Genomic DNA, 24,308 nt, shown 5'->3' with positions numbered 1-24,308 from the left:
TCCGCTCTTTGTTCTTAACAAATTCGCTCCTTCCTCCAATACTCTGTGTCCGGAAAGTCTTTTCCAGCCCACGCTTGGACTCCCGTGACACCCAGCAAGTTCTTCCTTAGTGAACCTTTCAGTCTGTAACCCTGGCCCTGAAACATCTTGGTTGCCCTAATTCTCCATTGTCCACTACTAAGAGTCATAAATGGAACTAGAAGGCCCCTTGGAGGTGAGCATTTTACAGACAGAAGCCCAGAGCTGGAGGTCTTGCTCAGGCCATGTTGCTAGCGGGTGGCAGAACAGACGTACTGTGCTTAGTCACTCAGTCATGTCCAATCTTATGACCCCGTGGACTGTAGCCCACCCGGCTCCTCTGTCCATGGGATTCTCCAGCAAGAATACTGGAGTGGGTTGCCATGCCCTCCTCCAGGGGATCTTCCCAACCCAGGGATCAAACCCAGCTGTCCCACATTGCAGGTGGATTCTTTACCATCTTGAGCCACCAGAGAAAGGCAAAAGAGGTTATCTACCTTATTTCTTATAACCCACCTTATTCCTGCAAGCGACTTAGTTTACAAGGTTAACTAAAGCACAAGATAGCAAAATGACGATAAAGAGCAAAAACAGAAAGCAAATAGCTTAAGAAGACCTGGGAATGAAGTCAAAACAGAAACATATACCAAGAAGACTGCAAACCACAAACTTGGCTCTGAAGATATGTTTGTTAAAACAGAGGAGATCAGGTCAGACACAGAATCCACAATATGCATGAAAGAAAAATAGCCCAGAGAAGTCCAGCCCTTGTTGGTGCCAGTGCCTAACAGGCATCACCTATAAAAATAGCTTTGTGTGTTATAATGAAAGTCCTCAGCAATATTCCAAAGGAGTACAGAAAAAGCTCCCCTGAGTGCAGGGCTGGTGGCTGATGTAATATGTCCCAGAAAATAGCATTTTATTGTGGGCATGGGGGAGACTGAAAATCAGAGCCAGGATCTGTAGTTGAGGGGAAAAGCTCGCCAAACTGAAATGTGAGAAAATTTTAATTCAGAGTTGTGTGACATCAGAAGTACAGTAATAATTACTGTTCATAATTATGACCCGGAGGCACTGTAGATCCTAAAGTATTTTCTGAATCATCTAAGAGAAGTTTTCTAAAAAAAGTTCAATCTGGTTTCTTGTAATTTAGCACTTAATTAGGTACTGTCATCTGTTCTAGCTGTTACTTCATATATTTGTTTTATCCCCTTCAATTAGATTGTCATTTCTTTGAGGGCTTTGGTCCACGTAGAGAGACCGAGTACCATGTTACTTAACAAATGCAATATGGGTCCTTCAGGTTGACTGCGGAGGGGATATCTCTCCATAAGGAGGGACAGCTGGACTTTTCAGTTGATTCTTCTGAGCTCTGTGAATGCATACTGCTTCTGTCTCAGGAGTGGGAGGGTGCTGATCTCTCTATTGATATCATCCCTTTATTCCAGTCCCATAGTACCTTTGAGAATAATCTGGAATATTAAATAAGACCTCGTAAAAGGCTTGGGGAAAATAATTACAGTTAGTAACCTGAAACCAAAGAATCTAAGTTACCACTACCGACATCAACAGTATCACACAGGGACCAAAAGCCCAGATTTTGGAGTCAGACTACCTGGGTTCCAATTCCAGACCCACTATTCACTGTTCAACCTTGGGCAGGTTACTTAACCTCTCTGTGCCTCATTTTAGACAATAGTGCTACTTATAGAGGCGTGTGAGGATTAAGCAAACACTTCTAACAATGTCTAAATATGTGCAGACAACTAGTATTATAACTGAGCACTTTTCATAGTCACACACTTCATGTGTATTAACTCAATCTTCACGTAATGCCCTAATCCAGTGGTTGTCAAAGTTTTTGGTCTCAACCTCTTTATGCTCTCAAAATTGATTAAGATTTTTAAAGACTATTCAAAATTTATTAAGATAACACCCTAGCCCGTGTTGCCAGAGCTCTTACTGGCCACAGAGATCTTGGCCTGATCCCAAGCCCGCTGCAGCGCGAACACTGCCTAATAAGGGGGGTCCCCTCTCCTCTAGCTGGTTGTCAGATATGTTGGTGACTGTGAGTTGGTCCCTTCTAGAGAGGTGAGTTGCTCGAGGCATTATCCATGCATCTCAGACCCTTATATGCTTCTCTTTGTCCACGGAGTCCATACGTTCGTACGTCTGTGACTGTAGTCACCACTCACATGTCGATCTTTATCTTGCCCACAGGGCTTCCCTGTCGGCTCGGTGGTAAAGAATCTGCTTGCCAGTGAAGGAGAGACAGGTTCAATCTCTGGGTCAGGAAGATCCCTTGGAAGAGGAAATGGCAACCCACCCCAGGATTCCTGCCTGGGAAATCCCGTGGACAGAGGAGCCTGGCAGGCTACAGTCCATGCAGTCTCAAAAAGTTGGACACAACTTAGTGTCTAAAAAACAGCAATCCTGCCCACAGCAGTGTTCAGTTGGGAACAAGAAGTACAAGCTAGGGATGGTGGCAGTGGTAATCTTGTGGGATCAAGACACACAAAAGCCCAAGGCAAGTCGATATATAGAGTGATTCTTCAAAGCCATATTATTTTGCTGTAGTCAAAGAAAAAAAAAAAAGAATAAATATGCATGTGCCTCACCAACCAGAATTGACAAATGTTAATCTTCTGTCGTATTCATTGTAGATCTACTTAAATAAATGAAATAGGACATCACAAACAAGACTGAAGTCTCTCTAAGCTATGTCCTTTAAGAATTCATTTCACAGTGAGGGAAGGGCAGGGAAGGACGGTTACTCTCTCCTCCTCCCAGCCGTTCAGCTCTCCCCAGACTTGACTGTCCCATTCAGCAAACAGAAAGCACAGTGAGTGCATAAGTGCTCCTTAGAAGGCAGTTTAGCAGCTGATCTTTCCTCAGTCCACTCCAGAACCACTCCACATCCCAATATGCCAATTGCATGCATGACTCTTTTTAAAGGAGAGCTGGAAACTGGTGCAGGGGTTCCAGAGGCCACTGTGGCTCTGACGGCTTCCTGGGTGGGGTGGGGAAGAATGGCAGGGGCACAAGGTGAGGGGCAGGGTAGGGGTAGCACTCTTGGGGAAAGAGAAGTGGGCCAAGTGGGTGGTGCAGTGGTGGGGGAAGGCTGGAAGAATTTAAAGGCAGTAGAGAAGGCATACTTCGATCTGTCCATCTCTCTCTTTCACAATTGTGTGTAAGAGAGGCTAGTACAGTCAGGAGATCAAATCAGTCAAAACCCCCTGAATATTCACTAGAGAGATTGATGCTGAAGCTGAAGCTCCAACCCTTTGGCTACCTGGTGTGAAAAACTGACTCACTGGAAAAGACCCTGATGCTGGGAAAGATTGAAGGCAAAAGAAGAAGGGGGCAACAGAGGATGAGATGGCTAGATGGCATCACTGATTCAATGGACATAAATCTGAGCAAACTCCAGGAAATGGTGGAGGACAGAGGAGCTGGGTGGGCTACAGTTCATGGGGTCTCGAAAGAGTCGGACATGACTTAGCAACTAAACAAGAGCAAATTGGAAACTATGATTTTCCAGATCTAGTTGCATTTCATGGGGATTTTGATGCTCCTTATAAACTGAGTTTCTGTGCACTGCCCATGCCTGTTCATTCTCCTTTTGCTGGCTGGAGTTATGGGGCCTTAGCAATGCCCACGCGGATGACTTGGTCAAGCAAATTGGCAGTTGTCTGAGTCTGTAGTCAGGAGTAAGAGAGAGCACAAACAAGCCAGTCTTGCTCTTTTTTTCTTCCCAATCTCTCCAGCTACAGTAAATCAAGCTGCCTGACAATTTTTTTTTCCTGCTGCATCTGAATCTAATGCCCTCAGCCTAGAAATTTCCATTATATCACTCAGCGCATGGCAAGAGCAATGGGTGTCTCTGATTAGTGAAGCTGAAGAGCAGAAATGAATCACCGGACCTTTGTATTCTAGAACATGGGTCTAGGATGAGTGAATGCCGGAGGTCGGTCAAAACACAGCACCGGTGACTCAATTCTTAAATGATTTAAAATCAACATAAGCCTGGGGACTTATTGTGAATAAATATCACCATTTAACAGGCAATAAGGAGAGGGGTGAGGTGGTAGGGCTAGGGAAGGGGCTGGGAAGACACCTGGTCCTGGTGACCTTTTGCTCAGATTCCCTCACTGTAAAATGAAGCCACTCGTCATAATCTGCTCTCAGGAGGCTGTCACTGTGAGCCATGTAATTTAGAAAGTGGCTGGCTGCTCTTGCTAAGTTGCTTAGTTGTATCCGGCTCTTTGGGACCCCATGGACTGTAGCCTGCCAGGCGCCTTGCCTGTGGAATTCTCCAGGCAAGAATACTGGAGTGGGTTGCTATGTTCTCCTCCAGGAGATCTTGCCGACCCAGGGATCAAACCTGCGTCTCTTACATCTCCTGCATTGGCAGGGGGGTTCTTTAGCACCACCTGGGAAGCCCACAAGTCAGGCTTCTCTGTCCGTGGAATTTTCCAGGCAAGAGTACTGGAATGGATAGCCATTCCCTTCTCCAGGGGATCTTACAACAAATTAAAGGCAACTTCACGGCATCAAGCATTGGGCTTTATACCATGCAAAGAGGAAATAGCAGACCTAGTCTCCAACTAAACTTCCAACCAGGGATGCAGGAATGACTCCGACTCTTCTCAGAAAACGGGAAAGGATATAGGGGCTCTTACGAGCCAACTGGAATAAAAGCTAGCAGGCTCAACGTTCTATCATTTGAGGATCAGGTAGAGAAGGAGAGAATTCTAAGGACATCTTCAGAGTGGAAGAAAGGGCAGGAATTTGCATAAACTAATAATAGGCTTAGAAGGACATTTAAAGGCTGCTGGATCCAATCCCAATCCAGATCGTCTACCCCACTCATTCCATCAGCCGATTGTCATGTCTTTGCTTGAAAGCTTCCAGTGACAAGGAGTTTCCACCTCTCAAGGAAAACGAAGATCATGGCATCTGCTCCCGTCACTTCATGGGAAATAGATGGGGAAACAGTGGGAACAGTGTCAGACTTTATTTTGGGGGGCTCCAAAATCACTGCAGATGGTGACTGCAGCCATGAAATTAAAAGATGCTTACTCCTTGGAAGGAAAGTTATGACCAACCTAGATAGTATATTCAAAAGCAGAGACATTACTTTGCCAACAAAGGTCCGTCTAGTCAAGGCTACGGTTTTTCCAGTGGTCATGTATGGATGTGAGAGTTGGACTGTGAAGAAAGCTGAGCGCCGAGGAATTGATGCTTTGGAACTGTGGTGTTGGAGAAGACAATTGAGAGTCCCTTGGACTGCAAGGAGATCCAACCAGTCCATTCTGAAGGAGATCAGCTCTGGGATTTCTTTGGAGGGAATGATGCTAAAGCTGAAACTCCAGAACTTTGGCCACCTCATGGGAAGAGTTGACTCACTGGTAAAGACTCTGATGCTGGGAGGGATTGGGCGCAGGAGGGAAAAGGGACGACAGAGGATGAGATGGCTGGATGGCATCACCAACTTGATGGACGTGGGTTTGGGTGAACTCCGGTAGTTGGTGATGGACAGGGAGGCCTGGCGTGCTGCGATTCATGGGGTCGCAAAGAGTCGGACACAACTGAGCGACTGAACTGAACTGAACTGAACTGAAGGTAGCCTTTCTTCCTTTGAGTATCTTGCATCTTGATAGATTGTTTACGGACTCTCTGTCATGAAACATTGTTGCAGTAAGTCCACCTGTCTCCTAAGCCATCCTCTTTGGATATGACTGGCGGTCTGGGTCCCTGGTGAGGTGTATCACTCAGTGCTCTAGAGGGAGCCTAACCACGTGTCAGCAGCCTGGGTCCCGCCCCCGTTTGTCCCACCCTCACCTGTGTGCTGTTCAGAAGGAGGGTGAGGCAGGGAACCTGGTGTTGATGACGGCTTGGTAGGTGAGACAGGGCCCTGCCTGTTAAGCTGTCACCTCCACCCTCACCCTTTTACCTTCTCTCTACGCGGGGTGTAGGCCTGGTTTTTGTGTTTGTGGTCATTGCAGAGTTGAACATTCTGCAGATGCTGGTTGATGATACTAGCCTGAAACTCTCCCGGGTGGGTGCTGACAGGGTCGCAGCAGGTCAGGAGGTATGTCCCAGCCCCACACTGTTTCTGTAGTGCAGTGGCTCTGCAGGGCGGCCCTTGGACCAGCAGCATTAGACCTTCTTAGAACTGGGACCACATTAGAAACACAAACTATGGTGTTGTGGCAGTCCAAGCAGCGGCTGGAAAAGAAATTCCAGACACAGAGTATTTTAGAAAAGAGAGAATTTATTGAAAACGAAGGGCTGAGGTAGTGAGGGGCGCTGCGTGGACAGTGGGCTGACTTCCTGACAGATCAGGGGGCGCGGACCCCTTTTGTGGGCTTGCAGCCAGTTTTTATAGTCTCGGGACAAAGAAGATTCCAATGGGGAGGCGAGGCGTGAAGTCATGGCTGGGGGGTCTTTTGGTACCCACTTGGCCTAAAGTGGAGACGGGAGCTGGCTGGTTAGGGACAGGGTGGCTCGTGACAATGGTTACCATGAGCTTGGCTAATTCTGGATATATTGCCCCTGACCTCCACCTAGGGCTCCACATATAGGACCTCACTCCAATCCTGTTGTATCGGATACTTCCGGGCTGCAGGCCCAGCAATCTATTTTAACAAGCCCTCCTGCTGATTCTGATTTGAAACCCACAAATAGAGGGGAGGCTGTTGCCCCACCCAGCCACCCACGTGTAGCCTGTGTACTCATTCCTAGCTACCGTAAGGCTGCCGAAGCCTCCAGAATGGGTCTCTTCTCGTGAGAATTACCCGCACCCTAACAGAAGCCTGCTTGTTATGGAAGGTAGTGCAACGTACCCCCTTTTCTGTCCAGAAATCAATGACTGATACAAGGTAGGAAAGGCTGGCTTGTTGTCTCCAGAGAGGCCCAATCTGTGCTCCCAAGCTCCCATGAGACCAGGCTGAAACAGACCACCACTGTGCTGAAGCTCCCTTTCTCTGCAGTCTCCTGCTGGCTTCTCTCCTCCTCTGAGAGCATTTTCTCAATAAATGATTTTCACGAGAACCCCCATCACAAGCTGTGCTGCTCAGCAACTTGACTCAATCACCCATGTGAGTTAAGACCATCACCCAAGTAAAGGGAAGAATCCAAGGATTTATGAAGATGTTTAAGAGTCCCGTATGGGGACCTAAACTTATCTAGATAATTAGGAGAATGTGCTTTTTACTAGCTTTTGCATGCCGACATGGCCTGAGAGATGCTCCGCCGGATGCACAGGGAGGAGCTCCATGGACGGAGTGGTGACCCTGAATTTCTTTGGTGCAGGAAGATGGCTGACCCAGGGCTCAGCCTTCTTGCTGGACTTCATGGGCTTGTTCTCACCCTCCAGTGAGGCTGGTGATAAAGGGCTTTTGGTAGATAAGCAGAACGAATCACAGGAGGTTAAGTGCTGGCAGAGAGTCAGCTGCTGAATAAAATTGAGATTCCATTCTCACTCCCTTACTCACCATTACCACCAGCTCAGCCTTTCCTCTGAGGTTCTAGTGACATTCTTTAGCAGCACCTCAACACTACTTTCCTGGAATTGATAGTGAGAAAGTTTGGTAAAACAGGCTTAATAAAATAAGGGCTTCTTCACAGATGGTGCACTGGTAAAGAATCCGCTTGCCAATTCAGGAGACTCAGGAGACACAGGTTCAATCCCTGGGTCGGGAGGTTTCCCTGGAGTAGGAAACGGCAACCCACTTTAGTATTCTTGTCTGGAAAATTCCAATGGACAGAGGAGCCTAGCAGACTATATATAGTCCATGAGGTGGCAAAAGAGTCGGACACGACTGAACACACACGCATTCATGCATTCCTAGGAATGGCAGGGAGAACATTTGGCAAAGCAGACAGATTCAATAAAATAAGAGGCTACTATCACATGTTAGCAGCCGAAAGGCATAGTTAGTAGCGTAATAAGCGATCCAATGCTTTCATCAGCTTCACTGTTTGCTGTGTTTGCCTGGAACAAAGTGGAGGTTTGACAGCTCTCTGGAGTGTTCCGGCCACGTGGCTTTGGGTATCAGCGGGGACTAGGACCACATCAAGTCTCTAGAGGTAGGGGGCTCACACACTTCTGGTGCTCACAGATTCCTACGGGGAGGGGTGGAGTCATGTCCCTGGTCGGGGGTCTTTTGGTACCCACTTTGCCTGGTGTGGAAACGGGAGCTGGCTGCTTAGGGACTGAGACAGGAAGATGGGGAGGGCCTCGCCTTCAGAAGGTAAGGAGACTTTACACATGGTCAGGCTGGGACAACTTCTGCCTTCTCTGAGCACTCGCTTGACTAGCTGGGTGGATAGGATGCTGAATTTCTCGGTCCCTTCTGATGCTGGAGGCATATTTAGCCCAGACCCCCTGTGGCAAAGTCTGTTAACTTGTAGATGCAGAGTCTGTTGGCTGTGGAGTGTAACCACGACCTTTTGTGCTTGGCTCAGTGAATCATGCTATTCAGTAAGTGCTTTCATTGAATCCTCATTATGTACCAGACGATGTACTAGGTACTGGGGATGGAGAGATGAAAGGCGCAGACAGTCCTTGATTTCATGGGCTGGTGGGGGCTGAGGAGGGGGCAGCATAGGTGAGGGACAGTTTGGTAAGTGTTGAGGAAGCCCGCAGCTGGTGGCTGGGAGAGGGGCTGGCGTGATCCGTGAATAATTCTGATGGATAAGAAGAAAGGGCTGGAGAAGAGGGAAAGCGTGGGGTGGGGACAGAGGAAGAGGAGCTGAAAGTCTTTGCAGGCAGCGGGATCAGGGAGCAGGGTGAAACACAAGCAGATTCTTCTGGCCAAAGCGCCGGGTGGGCGTTGGGGTGAGAGTGGGGGGTGTAGGGGTGGGATGGAGTAGGGGGTGGACCAGGAAGGGACAGCGGCAGGGTCCAGCTTGGGGCCAGAGGCAGGGCCAGAGGACTGGGGGTCTGGGATGCCACGGAGCACTGTGGACTTTATCCAAAAGGCTGTGGGAAGTCAGGAGGGCAGTAATCAGAGGAGTGATGAAAGCAGATTTTAGAAAGGGTCTTCATGACCAGCACGGAGGATGAACAGAAGCCGGTAGTGAATCCAGGGTGAGCAGGTTGGAGACTCACGCTGCAACCCGGGAGAGAAGCGACGAGAGTGTGACTAAGGTGGTGTGCCTTCACTTCGGACCAGAAAGAGTTTTTAAAAATCTCAACTCTTCCTAATAGTAGCTGTGTGACCTGTGACGAGTTACCGCACTCCTTCAAATCTCACTTTCCCCATACGTAAGCCGGTGACGTAGTCGCTAAGTTGTGTCGGACTTGTGACCCCATGACTATGGCCCTCCAGGCTCCTCTGTACATGGGAATTCCCAGGCAAGAATACTTCTGTAAAGAGCTGGGTGCAGTGGGTAAAACACAGTGATCACTAAAAACTGGAGTCCTTACTCTTATTCTGTTGCATCCATCCTGATTTGGACAGTCCCCCTAAAAGCAAGCACTGAAACAAAAACTGGAGTGCAGGAAGTTTGTTTGGGAGCTGATCCCAGGAAGCACAAGTGACTGAGTGGGGAAAGAGACAGGCAGTGAGAGAGTTGCCACCCGGGTTTGGATTCTCTTGCGACCCTCAGGGACACTGTACAGAACACAGCTCAGAGTTGTCCTTCCAAGGGGTGGGAAGGCCGGGGTATTTATCCACCAACGCCTGTCCCTGATGAGCTGAGGGTTGCCTCTGTAGGTCTTAAATCCCTGGTGCTTCCAGACTTCTCTGTACACAGTTTGAATAAACTTCTGTGGGCCCAAACACTGGTGGGGCCCCAAGCTCTCAGCAAAGTCTCAGGCTGCAGAGACCAATGTCTGGATGGAGACTCACATGGCAAGCAGAAGCTGGAGCGAACACAGAGGGCTGCCGCGGGGATGTAAGCAGGGCTTCCTACCTGCTGCGGTGGAGTGAAGGAACAATTCAACAATAGCTGGGAAATGGAATCACTGGATCTTGGTGAGCAGAAGTAAGAAATTCGGTGGCATCTTAAAACGACTTTAGTGTTTGGTCTAAATACTTAAAATGACTTTAATATTTGGTCTAAATACCAAGTATTTAGCTTGGTCTGAAAAATGCAGAGTTTAAAACAGTTGCCAGAGGGGTAGTTTTTGGTGGCCGAGAAGGGAGAATGATTTTGATTTGGACGTGTTGAGTTCGAGGTATCTGAGATCTAGCCAAGGGTCATACTGGATTGGCAAATGGAATTTTCCTAATTCCCCATTAAACTATGCAGGCTTCACTTTGATATGTTGAACTTTCTGAAACAAGTTTTGTGGGAGCAAACCTTGCATTCTGCTGATGAGTGACCATTTCCCCTGCCCCTGCCGCAGAAGCGCATTTAATCTGGTGGCTTACGTGATGGCTTTTAAACCAGCCTGTTGTTTCTTTCCGCTTGCTGTTCTCCTATTAGGTGACTTTGAACCTGTTGGTGAATTCCACTGCAGATTATTTCCCTCTGAAGAAATGGAATGAAAAATACTCTCTTGAGTTCTTGCATAGCTGTTGAAAACTAGACAGCATTTTCAAAGCCCTTTGGAATTGTTGCAAAGCACAGTGCCCCGTCAAGTACTATATTACTTTGCTTCAGTTTGCCTTCGAAACTTAACAGCGTTCCAATTATCCTGTGGTTACTGAATCCAGGACTAAAGCGAATATGCTTATTTTCTAAAGTAGAAGTTTTAGATGATAAAAGCTTGTATTTGCCAAGTGCGATAAGCCAGATATTTAGCTAATTGTGGCACGGAACTCGTCCTGATTTTATTTACACGCATATTTCTTTCTCTCCATGTACATGTGTATTTGTATCTAGAGACATGCATCCTGTTTTCGCTCCATTTAAGAATGTATTTTTCAATAGATGTGGAAACCACTTACATTTTAATTTTCTGAAGTGTTTCTTTGATGGAGATTTTATTATAGGAAGTGTAGGACATCCAAGTCAATGGGGCCAGACATAAAAAGTGAAATAGGTAAAGTCTGGCTCTATTTCTCTATCAAGGTGACCTCCCACGTCCCCAAGAGCCTTCCAGATCCCAGTGTTCACTGTGGAGGGACTCCAGGGTTGTAGGCCTCCACCTCCAAAGACGGATTTGTGGAACCATCACAAACCTGAGGGCTATGCTTGCTTGAAGAGTGCTGCTTGTAAAGCCATACTTGCTTTAGCCATACTTGCATATGAGGCTCTGGTCTCCACAGTGAAACTGGAAGAGACAAAGATTGCAAACCCGTCTCTGAACAAGACCAAACATCCCGAGTCTGTTTTCTCTTCCTGAGTGGATGGACGTGTGTGTTAGCCGCTCAGTGCTGCCTGACTCTTTGTGGCCCCATCGACCATAGACTGTCAGGCTCCTCTGTCCATGGGATTCTCCAGGCAAGAAGCCTGGAGTGGGTAGCCAATCCCTTCTCCAGGGGATCTTCCTGACCCAGGGATGGAACCTAGGTCTCCCGCATTGCAGATAGGGCTGCACTAATATAGTAGAGACTGGCTCCAGAGGAAGGCAAGAAAGGAAGAAGACAGGATGTTTTACTATAGGCCAGACATGGTCCTATGTGTTCTGCATGTATATTATCTCATTTAACTTAATAAAGCAATATACTTCCTCACAAATATGCTTGAGAATCAGCATTTCTCAGGGAAAAACAGAGCGCTTCTTTCCTCTAGCTCTTGTTTCTCTGAGAGTTACTTTCGTGACTCTTAGAGGAGTACCCTTGTACCCTTCTCTCTCTCTTTTTTTTTCATTTAGACAATTTTAAGGGCTGAATTTTGTTTTAAATTTTTTCTTTTTAAGTTCCAAGCAACATCAGGTCTTGTAATGGTCATTCCTCTAGGGAAAGACAGGACAGTAAAGTCAAAGAGGTTTTGAAAATGAAATCTAGGGGGTAGTGAAACAAGTTTGCAGAGCACAAAATAAGATAACGAAATAAGACGACAATGACACTATCTTGCTTTTGAAGGAGAAGAGCTGGCAAATGCATTCAGAGATTGGACGCTTTTAGGCTGCTAATAAGGGATTATTCATTTTTCTGCTCTGCATTTGAAGAGACTGGCTCAAGAAGAAAGCTTTGGATGTTGGAATGGGAGGTCTAGCTGGGGTCTGGCCACATCTAGCATTTTGTTCCAGGAGCTTAGGTCTGTCTGGGCTGTTTGAGCTTGTCAGGTGCATTTTCAGCTCAACTGCTGGCAGAAACCACTGAACTCTGCACAGGCCATGAGGAGCAGGGCGCTTGTGTGCGCCCACCCTGCTGTTCAGCTTGGAGCCACCACTGGTTTCAATTAGGACTTCAACAGGCAGCTTTGAGGGCTCCACTATTCATTACAGAGCCTCACTCTCTATAATTAGTAATAAAGGGACACAGGCACGTCACAAATATAAAGTGCTAAACAACCATCAGGCAGTAAAGGCAGTGCATTGGGACTGTTCTACTTAACTCTTTGTTTCTTTCAAGTTAAAAAGAAAAAGAAATTCATTATTTCATTTTATTTTCTTGCCTTGAATAATCTTGGTTAAATCTTATCCTGGCCACTTAATAGCTTCGTGACTTTTGGGTGTTTTACCTAAATTGTGTCCCTGCTTCCTTATCCGTAAAGTGGAAATAATGATAGTTCCCATCTCATGGGGGATGTTTGAGGATTAAATGAGATGCAGAGTATTTTTGTAAGGAGCTCCACTCATATAAAAGCTCATTCAGGCAATGTTAGCTCTCATTATTAATTTCTAATAAAATGAATGCACAGAGGAAAAGACAGGTGTAAGTCTTTAGTGTCTGTGTTTAAAAACCTTCATTACGTACATTTTCAAACACAAATACGCACACATAATCCCATGCGAGCACTGACCACGACCAGTATGTTTTCAGTCTTGTGTCATGTAGCCTTGTGCTTTCCTCCAGACTATTGTAAAACACATCCCAAGCATCATTTCACCCATAAGTTTGAGTTTCTTTTTGGTATTGAAATCCTTAATTTTTGAGCTAAGAGCTTCTTGGGACTATCTCATCTTAATCTTGAACCCCAGTTCTTAGGAGCTATACCAGTTAGTAAAAGCTTTACAGAGGTTTGCTTAATTAGTGAAAGAACAGTCCAAACTCAGTTTTCCTCCACTTTTTAGTAGATGCTCCGTAAACATTTGTTGAGTCAATAAATGAGGGCAGGAATTTTATAGCATGCCTGATGTATACGGAGAAGCATTTGTTTTACAAAAGCAACCAATATACTTGACTGAGATGCCAATACTTGAAATCCCACAGGTTTAAAGTTGCTGTGAACACTAATAATGCCCAAATAATTAGCACTTGAAAAAAAGTTTAATTCTGCTACTCAGATTATTTGTGAAAGCCTGACTGTAGGCAACTGTAGGAAAAGCAATTAGCAGATTCTTCAAACACATGACAAATCCTTTATTACTGTGCTTATAAGTGACACGGTTTACAGAAAACCAAATGTAATTAAATAACAATTGAAATCTATCACAGACTCAAGATATACAAGTTATACTTGGCCAGGCAAAACTTCTCAAACACTAGGTTGTTTCAGGTGAAAGATAAATTTCCATTAAGTAATCCCAACATATTTTTTTTTTTTGTCTAACAGACAGTTCCTTTGGCAATAACTTCCACTTTAGCTTTTATTATATAAAAATATAACAAAATTTCATTATATACAAACATTACATTACACCATGTACAGGTTAAAAACACTAAGAAAATGGCAAGCCGCAAGGGAAATGAAAGTCAATAGCATGATAAGAAAAAATTAAATACTGCACACATTTCATAAAAATTACATTAACTACATTTTTGTTTGCAAATACCAAACAGTACCAATGTGATTGGAAATAGCTTCCAACAACTTCATTTTAAGGCACGTCTTGCATATTTCTATATACAACACTGAAACCGGTCAATAACTTAGGGGCGTCTCTGGAGTGACCTGTGTATGAGTGGCAACATGCAGCATGGGTTTACACGTTTTCATTGGCTTCCTTCTTTGGGGGCAGGTACCTGCCAGGGGGGGCCTGATGCAAGGGCACCCCGATCTCCTGCAGGTCTGGGAGCCTCCCTGGCCGAGGCGGGGAGAGCAGAGTGGCTGTCCGGCCGTAATCCCTGTGCAGCACCCTCTCGTACACGCTCTGCAGCCCCACGGTCTTGGGCAGCTGGGCCTGGTAGTAGCTGTCCCTGCGCAGAGGATCCCGGGGCAGCGACGTGCTCTTGCAGAAGGTCGACATCTGGGCTGGGGGGTGAGTCGAGGCGTGTGTGCTGGGCCCTCCAGCGCAGGAGGGGCTCCAGCAGCGGTCAGAGTGGCCCAGGAGCTTACACTCCGCGGTGCACGCCCACAAGCCTAACAGAAAAGAGAAACGCGAGGGAGAAACACAAGCACGATGGTTACTGAGGTTACACGAACGGTCAGGGGCAGGGCGGCTGAGAAGGGAAGCGTGTAAGAAGATGAACGCCCTGGTTCTAGATCTGAAATGAGCCCTGTTTCCTGTAAGGCCACCTTAATACGAAGCAATAAATAAATAAATAAAAGAATTCCCCTTCTCAGCTAATAACTTAACAGGATGGGGGGTTTATTTAGGCGGTGGCGCTGTCTCAACGTGGCATTTTGGCATTCACCGTTTGAGGCAGCCTGGAAACCGGAACTCAAGGACAGAAAAATGCGGGGACGGGGGAGCGGGGGTCTGGGAACCGAGATGCAGAAGGGAGGCCCCGGGGGAAAGCAAGGGTGGGGCGTGGGGGAGGGCGCGCTGAACCGGCGCGAAGGAGGAGCCCTCACCGCTCTGCATGTGGTTGATGAGGTCCTTCTTCAGAGCGTCCCCGCTGATGTCGGAATCGCTGTCGTTGAAGTCACTGTCCCCTTTGCCGCTGTCTTTGCCGCTGAACTTCTCTGCTTCCCGGCCGGAGATAGTGTTGAAGGAATGTCCCTTCCAGACAGCCACAGGGGGCGCCGGCTCCTTGCCGAAGCCGGGGGAGGCGCCGTAGGGCTGCAGCCAGGAATGGGGGCAGCAAGCAGGGGTGAGGGTTGGACAGAAAACAAAAGAAAACAAAAAAATACAAGTGGACAGGTTAGGCGTCTCCCGCGCACGCACCCCCAGGCCCCTCCAGTCCCTTCCCCCAGCCTGTCCGCGGGGCACCGAGCGCGGCGCCCGGCCGAAGGAAGGCCTCACCTCGGCGTGCGCGCCGCGGAGCCGCTGCTGCCCCTCGAAGTGACAGGCGCTTTCCCCGGTGGCACTGCCGCCCTCCGAGCCCGGCACTTCGGCCGCGGCGGCGACCGCGGGCGGGGGCGCGTCGGCCGCGGGGCTGCCAAAGGGCGCTTTGCCGCTGCCAGGGAAGGTGAGCACGTCGAACATGTTGGGCCTGGGCCCGGCTCCCCGGGCGGCCTCCTCCGGGGAGCCGGGAGCCGAGGCTCCGCCGCCCGCCGCCCCGGGCCGCTCTTCCCGGCGGGGCCCCCCTTTGCGCACCTCCTTCTTGCGGCGGTTGCAGGTGGTGGCGATGGCGATGATGGCGGCCAGCAGCAGCGTGCAGCTCCCGGCCAGCACGATGATGATGATCAGCGGCGTGTCCCACTGCAGCGCCGGCCCCGACGTCGCGAGCCGCGAGCCGGGCGGGCGAGAGCGCTCCGGGTTCCCCGCGCCTGCCGGCGACGCCAGCCCGCGTCCGCCGCCCGCCGTCACCACGAAGCTGACGGTGGCGGTGGTGGAGAGAGGGGGGCGGCCGCCGTCGGATATGACCAGCAGCGCCCGGAAGACTTGGCCGGGCGGCTCCTGCGAGAGGTCGCCGGTGAGCACGATCTCCCCGGTGCGGCGGTCGATGGCGAAGGCTTCTCGCGGCTCCTGCTGCAGCAGGTCGAAGGCCAGCTCCCCGTTGGCACCTTCGTCTGCGTCCCGGGCCTGCACGCGCGCCACCGCCGTGTCCTTCGCTGTGCGCCCGGGGACCACCACTTCCAGGGAGCCGTTGGCTGGCGCCGGGTGCACCAGGATCGGGGCGTGGTCGTTTTGGTCCAGCACCCGCACTTGCACCAGGGCACTGCTGGAGAGCTGAGGGGAGCCCCCGTCGCTCGCCTGGATGCGCACGTCGAGCTGGCGAAGCGTCTCGTAGTCGAAGCTGCGCAGCGCGTAGATGGCCCCTGTCGCTGGGTCCACGGAGACGTAAGTGGACACGGCGCCCCCAGCCCGGCCCACCTCGGCCTCCAGCAGCCGGTAGGTGACCTGGCCGTTGCGGCCGAGGTCCGGGTCCCTGGCGGCCACCGTGGCCAAGTAGGCCCCGGGCGGGTTGTTCTCGCGCACTGACACCTCGTAGAGCGGCCGCGTGAAGAGCGGCGCGTTGTCGTTCTCGTCGCCCACGCGCACCGTGTAGGGCCGCACTGTGCGCAGCGGGGGCGCGCCGCGGTCCTCGGCCACCAGCGTCAGGTTGTACTCGGAGATGCGCTCGCGGTCCAGGGACGCGGCGGTCACCACCAGGTAGCTGCCCGCGTAGGCCGGCTGCAGCCGGAAGTGCTCGTGCCCGTAGAGGGCGCAGCGCACCTGCCCGTTGGCGCCCGAGTCCCTGTCCGAGGTGCTGACCAGCGCCACCAGGCTCTCGCGCGCCGCCCCCTCCGGCACCAGCGAGACGGCGCCCGCCTCTGGCGTCCCAGGCCGGGTCGACGAGGTGGCCTCCGCCCCACCAAGAGCGGCGGCGGCGGCGGGGAAGGGCGAGGCAGCAGGCGCGCCCGGGGCGGCCAGTGGGGTGATGGAGATGTCCGGAGCGTTGTCATTGACGTCGCGGAGGCGCACGATGACCTTGCAGGTGGCGGCGCGGGGCCCGGGGCCGCGGTCCTGCGCCCGCACGTCCAGTTCGTAAGTGTCCTGGCGCTCGTAGTCCACGGGCCCCGCCAGGGTGAGGCGGCCGGAGCGCGGGTCCAGGCGGAAGAGGCGGCGCGCCTCGGGCGGGGTGCGGGCCCCGAAGGCGAACACCACGTCGCCGTTGGGGCCCTCGTCGGGGTCCGCCGCGTCCAGGTCTAGCAGGAGCGAGCCCACTGGCGCGTCCTCAGCCAGCTCCACCTCGGCCACGGCGCCCTGCGGGAAGGCCGGGCTGTGGTCGTTGGCGTCCAGCACTCGCACGCTGAGGGCGGCCGTGGCGGAGCGCGGCGGTCGGCCGCCGTCCTGGGCCACCAGCCCCAGGCTGTAGGTGGCCTGGCTCTCGCGGTCCAGCTCCTGCAGCAGCACCAAGTCGGCGCACTGGGCACCGTCCGCGCGCGTCTGCAGCTCCACGCGGAAGGGGCTGTGGGGCTCGGCTAGGCGCACGCTTTGCAGCCCGTTGGCGCCCACGTCCTCGTCCACGGGCACCTCCAGGGGGATGCGCGTGCCCACCGCCGCGCCCTCGGACACCTCCACGGGAATCTGGGCCCTGGGGAAGCGCGGCGCATGGTCGTTGATGTCCCTCACCGACACCTCCACGTGCACCAGCCGGAACTGCTCCTGGGAGAAGCTGACCACGTCGAAGGCCAGCACGCACTGAGGGGCCTGGCCGCACAGCCGCTCTCGGTCCAGGCCCGCGTCCCCGACGGTCAGCTGCCCGTCGCCCTCGCGCACTCGGATCAGCGAGCTGTTGAACTGCTTCATCAGGCGGAAGCTTGTGTCTCCGGACACTTTCATATGCAGGTCTTCGGCCAGGGTCCCGATGACCGTGCCGGGGGCATCCTCCTCGAAGGTGCTGTATCTCACAGTCTTGCTCTGGGCCACCGAGAGCACCCAGCAGAGGCTGAAGAGCTGCAAGGGGAAAAGGCAGGGGCTGCCCCCGCGCCTGGCTGGACTCATGCCGCCAGCCCCAAGCGCTATTCCAAAATGCTGAGCGAGCGATTTCCTCTGTGGTTTGCAGGTCCGGGCGTGAGTCCCAGGCTCCCGAGTGCCGCTGTTTTTGCGAGCCGTGTGCAGGAGAAGTCTGCAGGCTGCAGCTCCGAAGCTCCGGCGGGCTCGGAGGACGCGTGGATCCCGCCCACACTCAGCACCTTCCCCCTCGCTCTTCGGGCTGGAGCTGCTAGGCTGTGAGCCGCCTCCGCTTTTATAGCCGCCGAAATGCAAATCACCCGAGCTGGGCAGCCAATGGCGGCCTGGCTCTAGCGCTGCCGCTACGCCAGCCCCTGACGATCGCTTTACGGTGGAGGGGCTTAGAGGGGAAAACAAGAAAGGGAAAATAGAGAATCTTTCCTTTGTTTCTTTAACTCCCCTGGCTTTTTTCATCTCCTGTCAGCGCTCTGCGTGCAGAGGAGTTGGCACAGGTCACCGGCGTTACAGGAGCGGATGGTTCTGTTAGTTGTGCCCTTCCTGTATCGGCCGCTTGAATCGAGAGCAATCGCACTGGGATTTCGCCCTCGTGGCTTGAGACCCCACACCCACTCTGTATTTTTTTTTTCCGCCCCAGAGGCTTTGAAATCGCTCGCGCCCTCCCCCCCCCCCCCCCCACCCTTCAGACTTGCTCTGCCGGCTGAGGCTCAGTTCGCCTTCTTTCCCAACTTCCCACGGCGCTCGGAAATAGCCTCTAGATTGAGGAGCTCGAAGGATAAGGGGAAATTGATTTTATTCAAATTTGTGTACGCAATTGTGTTTTGCTCGTGTGAGCCCCGGTGATCGGAGCTGCCCCTTCCTTTTCAGAAAAGAGCTCTGAGACGTGTTAGTATGCATGTCACTGTCCAAATGGCTTTCTTAAGCCCTGGGCGCTAGCAGGCAAGGGGAAAAAAAAAAAGTTCCAAATAGGATTTAGCATAAGCTTGAGGAGATTTGGAAAGGTTTCAAAGATCAGACTGTATCAAAGGCTTATGAAGCCCTCGTTAGTAGTGGAAATAGAATGGCGTGGCAGGCGATCCCATTGGAGGCCCCAATGTCTGTATTATTTAACTGTGACAAGCTAAGGGGAGAGAAAGTTGAACAGTTTCCACAGCGGAGTTGGGCTAACTTGAATATAATGAGCAAACGCCACATGTATCCATTATGTTCCTCTATTCATCCCCAATCACTGCCATAACTCTCCTGCTAAACGGTGATGGGCGCTGAATTCCACACAATACCCAGCTCGTATTAAAGAGCATTTAGAGAACTCTCCCTCCTGATGCCTTGTTCCGCCTATTTAGAGGATTTTCTTTTTGTTCTAATAGGGCCACTCTGGGAAGCAATACTCATCCCGTTCCAGAAGAACAAAATCACAGCAGGACGCTGAAACCTGGCACGAACCTGGGGGGAAACTTAACCATCTGCCTGCGAAAGTGTGGAGCTTTGGCTTTGCCAGCTCTGAGCTGGGCGGCCCCCACCCCCCGCCCCCGCGCCCGGCTGGCCCCAGGCGTACGCTGCACCCACAGGTATCCCCCCACCCCCAGCATCCCCGAAGATCTGGGAGATGGGCCTCCAGTCACCCACAAGACAGATTCTTACTGATGCTTATTGAAGAGATTTATTGAGCAGGGTGTGCAAATATACACGAAGGACAAGAGGTTAAAAACAAAAGTCACCCACAGGGAGTTTTCTTTATTTTTTCCACGGCGAAAGACTTGATAAGCAGACTGGAGTTTGTAGACGTTCTTCTGAATCCTGATTATAGTCCGGCTGACATCCTATCTGTGTTTTCCTTCCCCCTAAACCCGAGGGGGTGTATCTGGGGTCTTTTCGGAAGAGATACAGGAGTCTTCCCAGAGCAGGGAGACCGAGGAGCTCGCTGGGCAGTGAGGGCAACGGGGGCTCTGGAGTTGCCAGAGAGCAAAAGATGCCGCCCTAGGCCTCGTAAAAGCTCTTGAGACTTAGGTGGGGGTGCCCTGTGCGGTGGACCGTGCAGCGCGATCGTGCCTCTCGATTCCCTTCCCCAACTGCCCCGTCCTGCTGCCCTAGGAGCGCCAAAAGCGACGAGGTTTTAGCATGCATCGGAGACGCAGCCGCGCAGGAACGCGGAAAGCGCGACGCCCCCTACCGGAGCCCGATTTCCAGCTTTCTCTTGCACTTTCCCCCTTCCCACCGCCAGTTCGTAGCTTGCTCGCTCTCTCGCTCTCTCTGCTCCGGCCCGGGAGAGATTTCTCGGAGAGGATGCACATTAAAACCCCTTCCCGGCTTCTCCCCGAGCAGGGCTCCCACCCCGGCCTGGGGGCCTGCTGGTGACCTCTGGCACTCCCGGGATCTCGCGCTCGCTCCTCGTCCCCTTCCCGGCCGGCACGGACGCCAAGCGAGCAGATTCAGAACTCGGCGTCAGGACAGCGGCCTCTCCCGGCGTAACCCAGAGAGTTCCGACCCGCCCCGGGGTGCTGCGGGGCGGCAGAGCCAAGAACAGGGGAGGGGGTTAGGGGGCGAATGGAAAGGGCATCGGGGTCCGAGTCGCGGAGAAAAGATCTCTCCAGCGGTTCCCGTGAGTAGACACTTGCCCAGTGGCTGGGAGCCGCACCCTACGCCCGCGCCCCCCTGCGCCCCCCGCACCTCTCGGTACAGGGCTGAACCGTGGGAGCCCAGGGCGCGCTGTTTAAATTTGGGTTTGGGGCTTGGCTGGAGAATGGGAACTCCCCAATATTTTCAGTCAAAGCGCTTGCACGTCATCATGTTCCTTCTGAAGACTGAAATAAACAAGGGCGTGCAGGTGGTGGGGTCGGGGACGAGGGAGAAGAGGGAAAGACCAAGGGACGGGAGGAGTGGTATGGAGACGATAGGAGCCAAAAGCATCTCATCCACGGCCGGTTCCTTCGCGGCTCGATCGCCACGACTCCGGGGAGAGCGGAGCCGGGAGTCGGGAGCCCGGGAGCAGGGCGGCGAGCAGCTGCCGCGGCGGGCGCGCGGAGGCCTTTCCGAGCCGGCCGTGGGGGTGTGAAGGCACGCGAGCAGAATGAGACCCTCCGCCGGCAGCCTCCAGATTATGGAAATACGATTTAAAACGGCGCATCAGTGCCTACCGCACCTCCCCCGGGAAGCAAAATGTCCTGGGAGGTGGGGCTGGAGGCGGAGGGGCGGCCGCTCGCCTTCCCCGGGCGCCGACCGGCCCACAAAGCCTCTCCAATCCGCTTGTTTTCATACCAAAGGCCGGTACTGGCTGAAAGGAGCCCCTGCTTTTAGCAACTTAGCCGGCAACTGTCTCTCGCAATCTTGAGAACAAATGCGACCCCACAATGGCCGGCATTTTCTCGGCATGCAAATGTTGCGGGCCCCCCCGAGCTGCGCCCCCGGGACCCAGCCTAATGCCCGCTTTGTGAAACTCGCGTGCAGTCCCCGAGATTGACACGGGCGTCACGTGACGGATTAGGGCTCCAGGAAAGTTTTCAAAGCCGCGACAATGGGGGGTGCAGCCAGATCTGATATCTCCCACAGTTTAGCGGGAAGGAAAATCGGGATATACTCTCATACGTAATAGGATTATCTTTTCCCTTTCAAATTCTATACAGCATGTAATTTATTTTTAATTAGGATTATATCTACCAGGAAAAGAACTTTGCAGGAAAGTGTAATTCTAAGGATGGATGGAGACAGGGGTTATTTTTTAGCCTTTTAACTTAAAAGAAAAAGAAAAAAGCTAGAGCCCACCGTTTCTTTTCCAACAGGCTCACTCTATCAGATAAAGCTTCCAGGGAAGTTGGCAGAAAGTGTTTGTCCAAACAGAGAACAGAGGCAGCTCTTCAGAGGCATCCAATTCATTCTTGTAACTAAAGCACACTTTGCAGACATCTCTTAGAATTACTCAGTCGCTGGGTTTTACTGGGGTTTGGTCTCTAGAAATGCAACCAAGCTCTTTCCTTCGACTGCTTACTTTGTATTTTAAAGAAAGATCCACACCCCGATCCAACCACATTTGTTGGCCTGTCAAAACTGGCATAGTGAATTTAAACATTTATACCAAACCACAGAGCAACACACTCTTCAGCATGCTGATTGAAACTCAGCAGTCAGATAATGAGACAGTGTGGGGGTGAAGGTAAGTGGTGTTTAAACTCTGATTTTGGATTGATCCCAGTGCCAGATGCTCACAAACCCTAGACCATTTCCAGGTCCTGGGCCACTCATCCTTTTGTGTGTCAGGATGCTCTGGGATACCCACTTAACCTGAAAAGAAACAAAACATGGCTGTTGACTGCAGGTTCTGCAATCATCCTGCTTAGGTTCGAATATGAACGTTACTATTGATTTGCTGTGTGGCTCTGGGCAAGTTAGTTGATCTTTCTGTATCTTAGTTGCTTCATCTGCAAAATGGGGATAATAACAGTATCTTGTAAGACTTAGGGCTTCCCTGGTGGCTCAGAGGATAAAGCATCTGCGTGCAATGCAGGAGACCTGGATTCGATTTCTGGGTTGGGAAGATCCCCTGGAGAAGCAAATGGCAACCCACTGTATTCTTGCCTGAAGAATCCCATGGACAGAGGAGCCTGGCGGGCTACAGTCCACCGGGTCGCAAAGAGTCGGACACGACTGAGCAATTTCACTTTCACGTTCAAGACTGTCTTAGGGACTATGTAAGATAATATCGTATCAGGTACTTAGGAAACCCTGATGATGGTAGTTATTATCTCTTTTTAAAGCAAAGGGGAAGAAAAATCATAGGCCATATAATCTTAAGTCTCTTATAGGTGAAGTATTTGTTCAGAAAATAGAGAAAAATAAAACCTCTCCCATTTCCTATTTACATTGCCTTGGTTTCCTGTCCCCGACCCTGGACCCCTTTCTGGGACTAATAGTAGATAGTGTTAGGTGTACAGATAGTAGTAGGTGTACGGATCCCCCAGAAGGAAAAAGATGGTCATTGAGGCTTCAAGTAACTTTTGAGCCCTCATGTCATTTAAAAATATTTTGGTACCTTAATCTCTGATTTAAGAGATCAGATGGTGGCAAGAAAGGAGTTTTCTGTAAACTTTTCACCACAGATTTCCACAGAAACCTTGTATCATCACTGAAACCACTTACAGGAACAAATATTTAATGGACAGTGACCCATAATTCGGGGAGGGGGGAAAGAATATTCCAAAGGACTGCCCCTCCTAGGATGCCCAGAAGCATGGTGACCTCCTATGATTTACGTGGAGCTGATACGATGTCTGATCCTGTGGGTCCCTTCTGTTAGCCTCCTAGGGTCGCCCTAACAGATGTCATAGATTGCACGGCTTAAACAACAGAGATTTATTTCCTAACAGTTCCGGAAGCTGGAAGGCCAAGATCAAGGTGCAGGTGGGAATGCTTCCTCCTGAGGCCTCTCTCCTCGCTTGTGGAGCCTCACCTGGTCTTTTCTCTGTGTGCACTTGCTTGGTATCTCTTCCTCTTCTTACAGGGGACACCTGTTATATTGGATTAGGACCCACCCTTATGACCTCATTTGATCTGAAAAACCTCTGTAAGGGCCCAGGCTCCAAATATCACCACATTCTGTGGTATTAGAACCTAGGGTTTCAACATAAGAATTTTGAAGGGACACAGATCACTGGCTTCATATACCCTCATTCTCTCAACAAACCCTATGGAGAACTCACTCAGTACCAGACTCGGGTATGTGTCATGGGACCAGGGACTTAAAAAAGGAAACAAACAATCCACAGTGATATCAATGAATGGGAGAGAAGAGACCAATCTTTCATGTAGTTTATGTAGCTACTCTCCCTTCTAGGAGGCTGAGAAGAAGCCCCCGTCCTCAGCTGTGGGCTGTGCACGTCCCTCCTAAGAGGACAGTGTGGAAAGGAGGGAGAACGAGGGACTTTACACGCAGAAAGTGGAAGAACATCACCTCCTCCACAAGATCAGGGTCAGCATCAGCGCTGACAGATCATGTGTGTAGTATGCACCATTGATAAGATGCGATGAAAATGGCGCTTCACCTCCAGAGCACAGAATCCTGGTCTAATTATAAGAAAAACATCAGGCAAACACAAACTGAAGGATATCCTACAAAATACCTTACCAGGACTCCTCGAAACTGACAAGGTCATCAAAACAGGGGAAGTCTGAGAAGCTGTCCCTCTTAAGAGAAACAGGGCAGGAGGCATGACAACTGAGTGCAATGGAGCATCCCAGAACAACAACAACGACCAAAGGACACCAGGGAAAGACCAAGGAAACCTCAATAAAGAATGGGCTTCAGATGACAACAATGTATCAGCATGGCTCATGAATTGTGACCATTGTACCATACCAGTGTAAGATGTTAATAGCAGCGGAAACTGGGTGTGGAGTTGAGGGGAACTCTCTGTGCTATCATAACCATTTTCCTGTAAATTGAAATGGTTTTAATATAAAGGTTATTTAGAAAAAGAAGAAAAGAAATGATAGAAACTGCTCCCCAGTCCAG

General features: G+C 51.0%; 1 protein-coding gene across 1 annotated transcript; it reads right to left on the bottom strand.

Moving 5' to 3' along the window:
• Positions 1-14,008: 14,008 nt before the first annotated feature.
• Positions 14,009-17,839, bottom strand: PCDH8 (protocadherin 8). Its single transcript, XM_052650284.1, has 3 exons — positions 15,212-17,839; positions 14,821-15,028; positions 14,009-14,385 (listed from the first exon to the last, which is right to left on the bottom strand). Exons 1-3 carry the CDS (start codon positions 17,837-17,839, stop codon positions 14,009-14,011), a joined length of 3,213 nt encoding a protein of 1,070 aa, XP_052506244.1.
• Between the last annotated feature and the right edge of the window lie 6,469 nt (positions 17,840-24,308).

The sequence above is a fragment of the Budorcas taxicolor genome, chromosome 12 (genome assembly GCF_023091745.1).
Source record: "Budorcas taxicolor isolate Tak-1 chromosome 12, Takin1.1, whole genome shotgun sequence".
Classification (NCBI taxonomy): domain Eukaryota; kingdom Metazoa; phylum Chordata; class Mammalia; order Artiodactyla; family Bovidae; genus Budorcas; species Budorcas taxicolor.
Note: the sequence above shows the minus strand (reverse complement) of the source record. Positions and strands in the feature narration are given on the sequence as shown.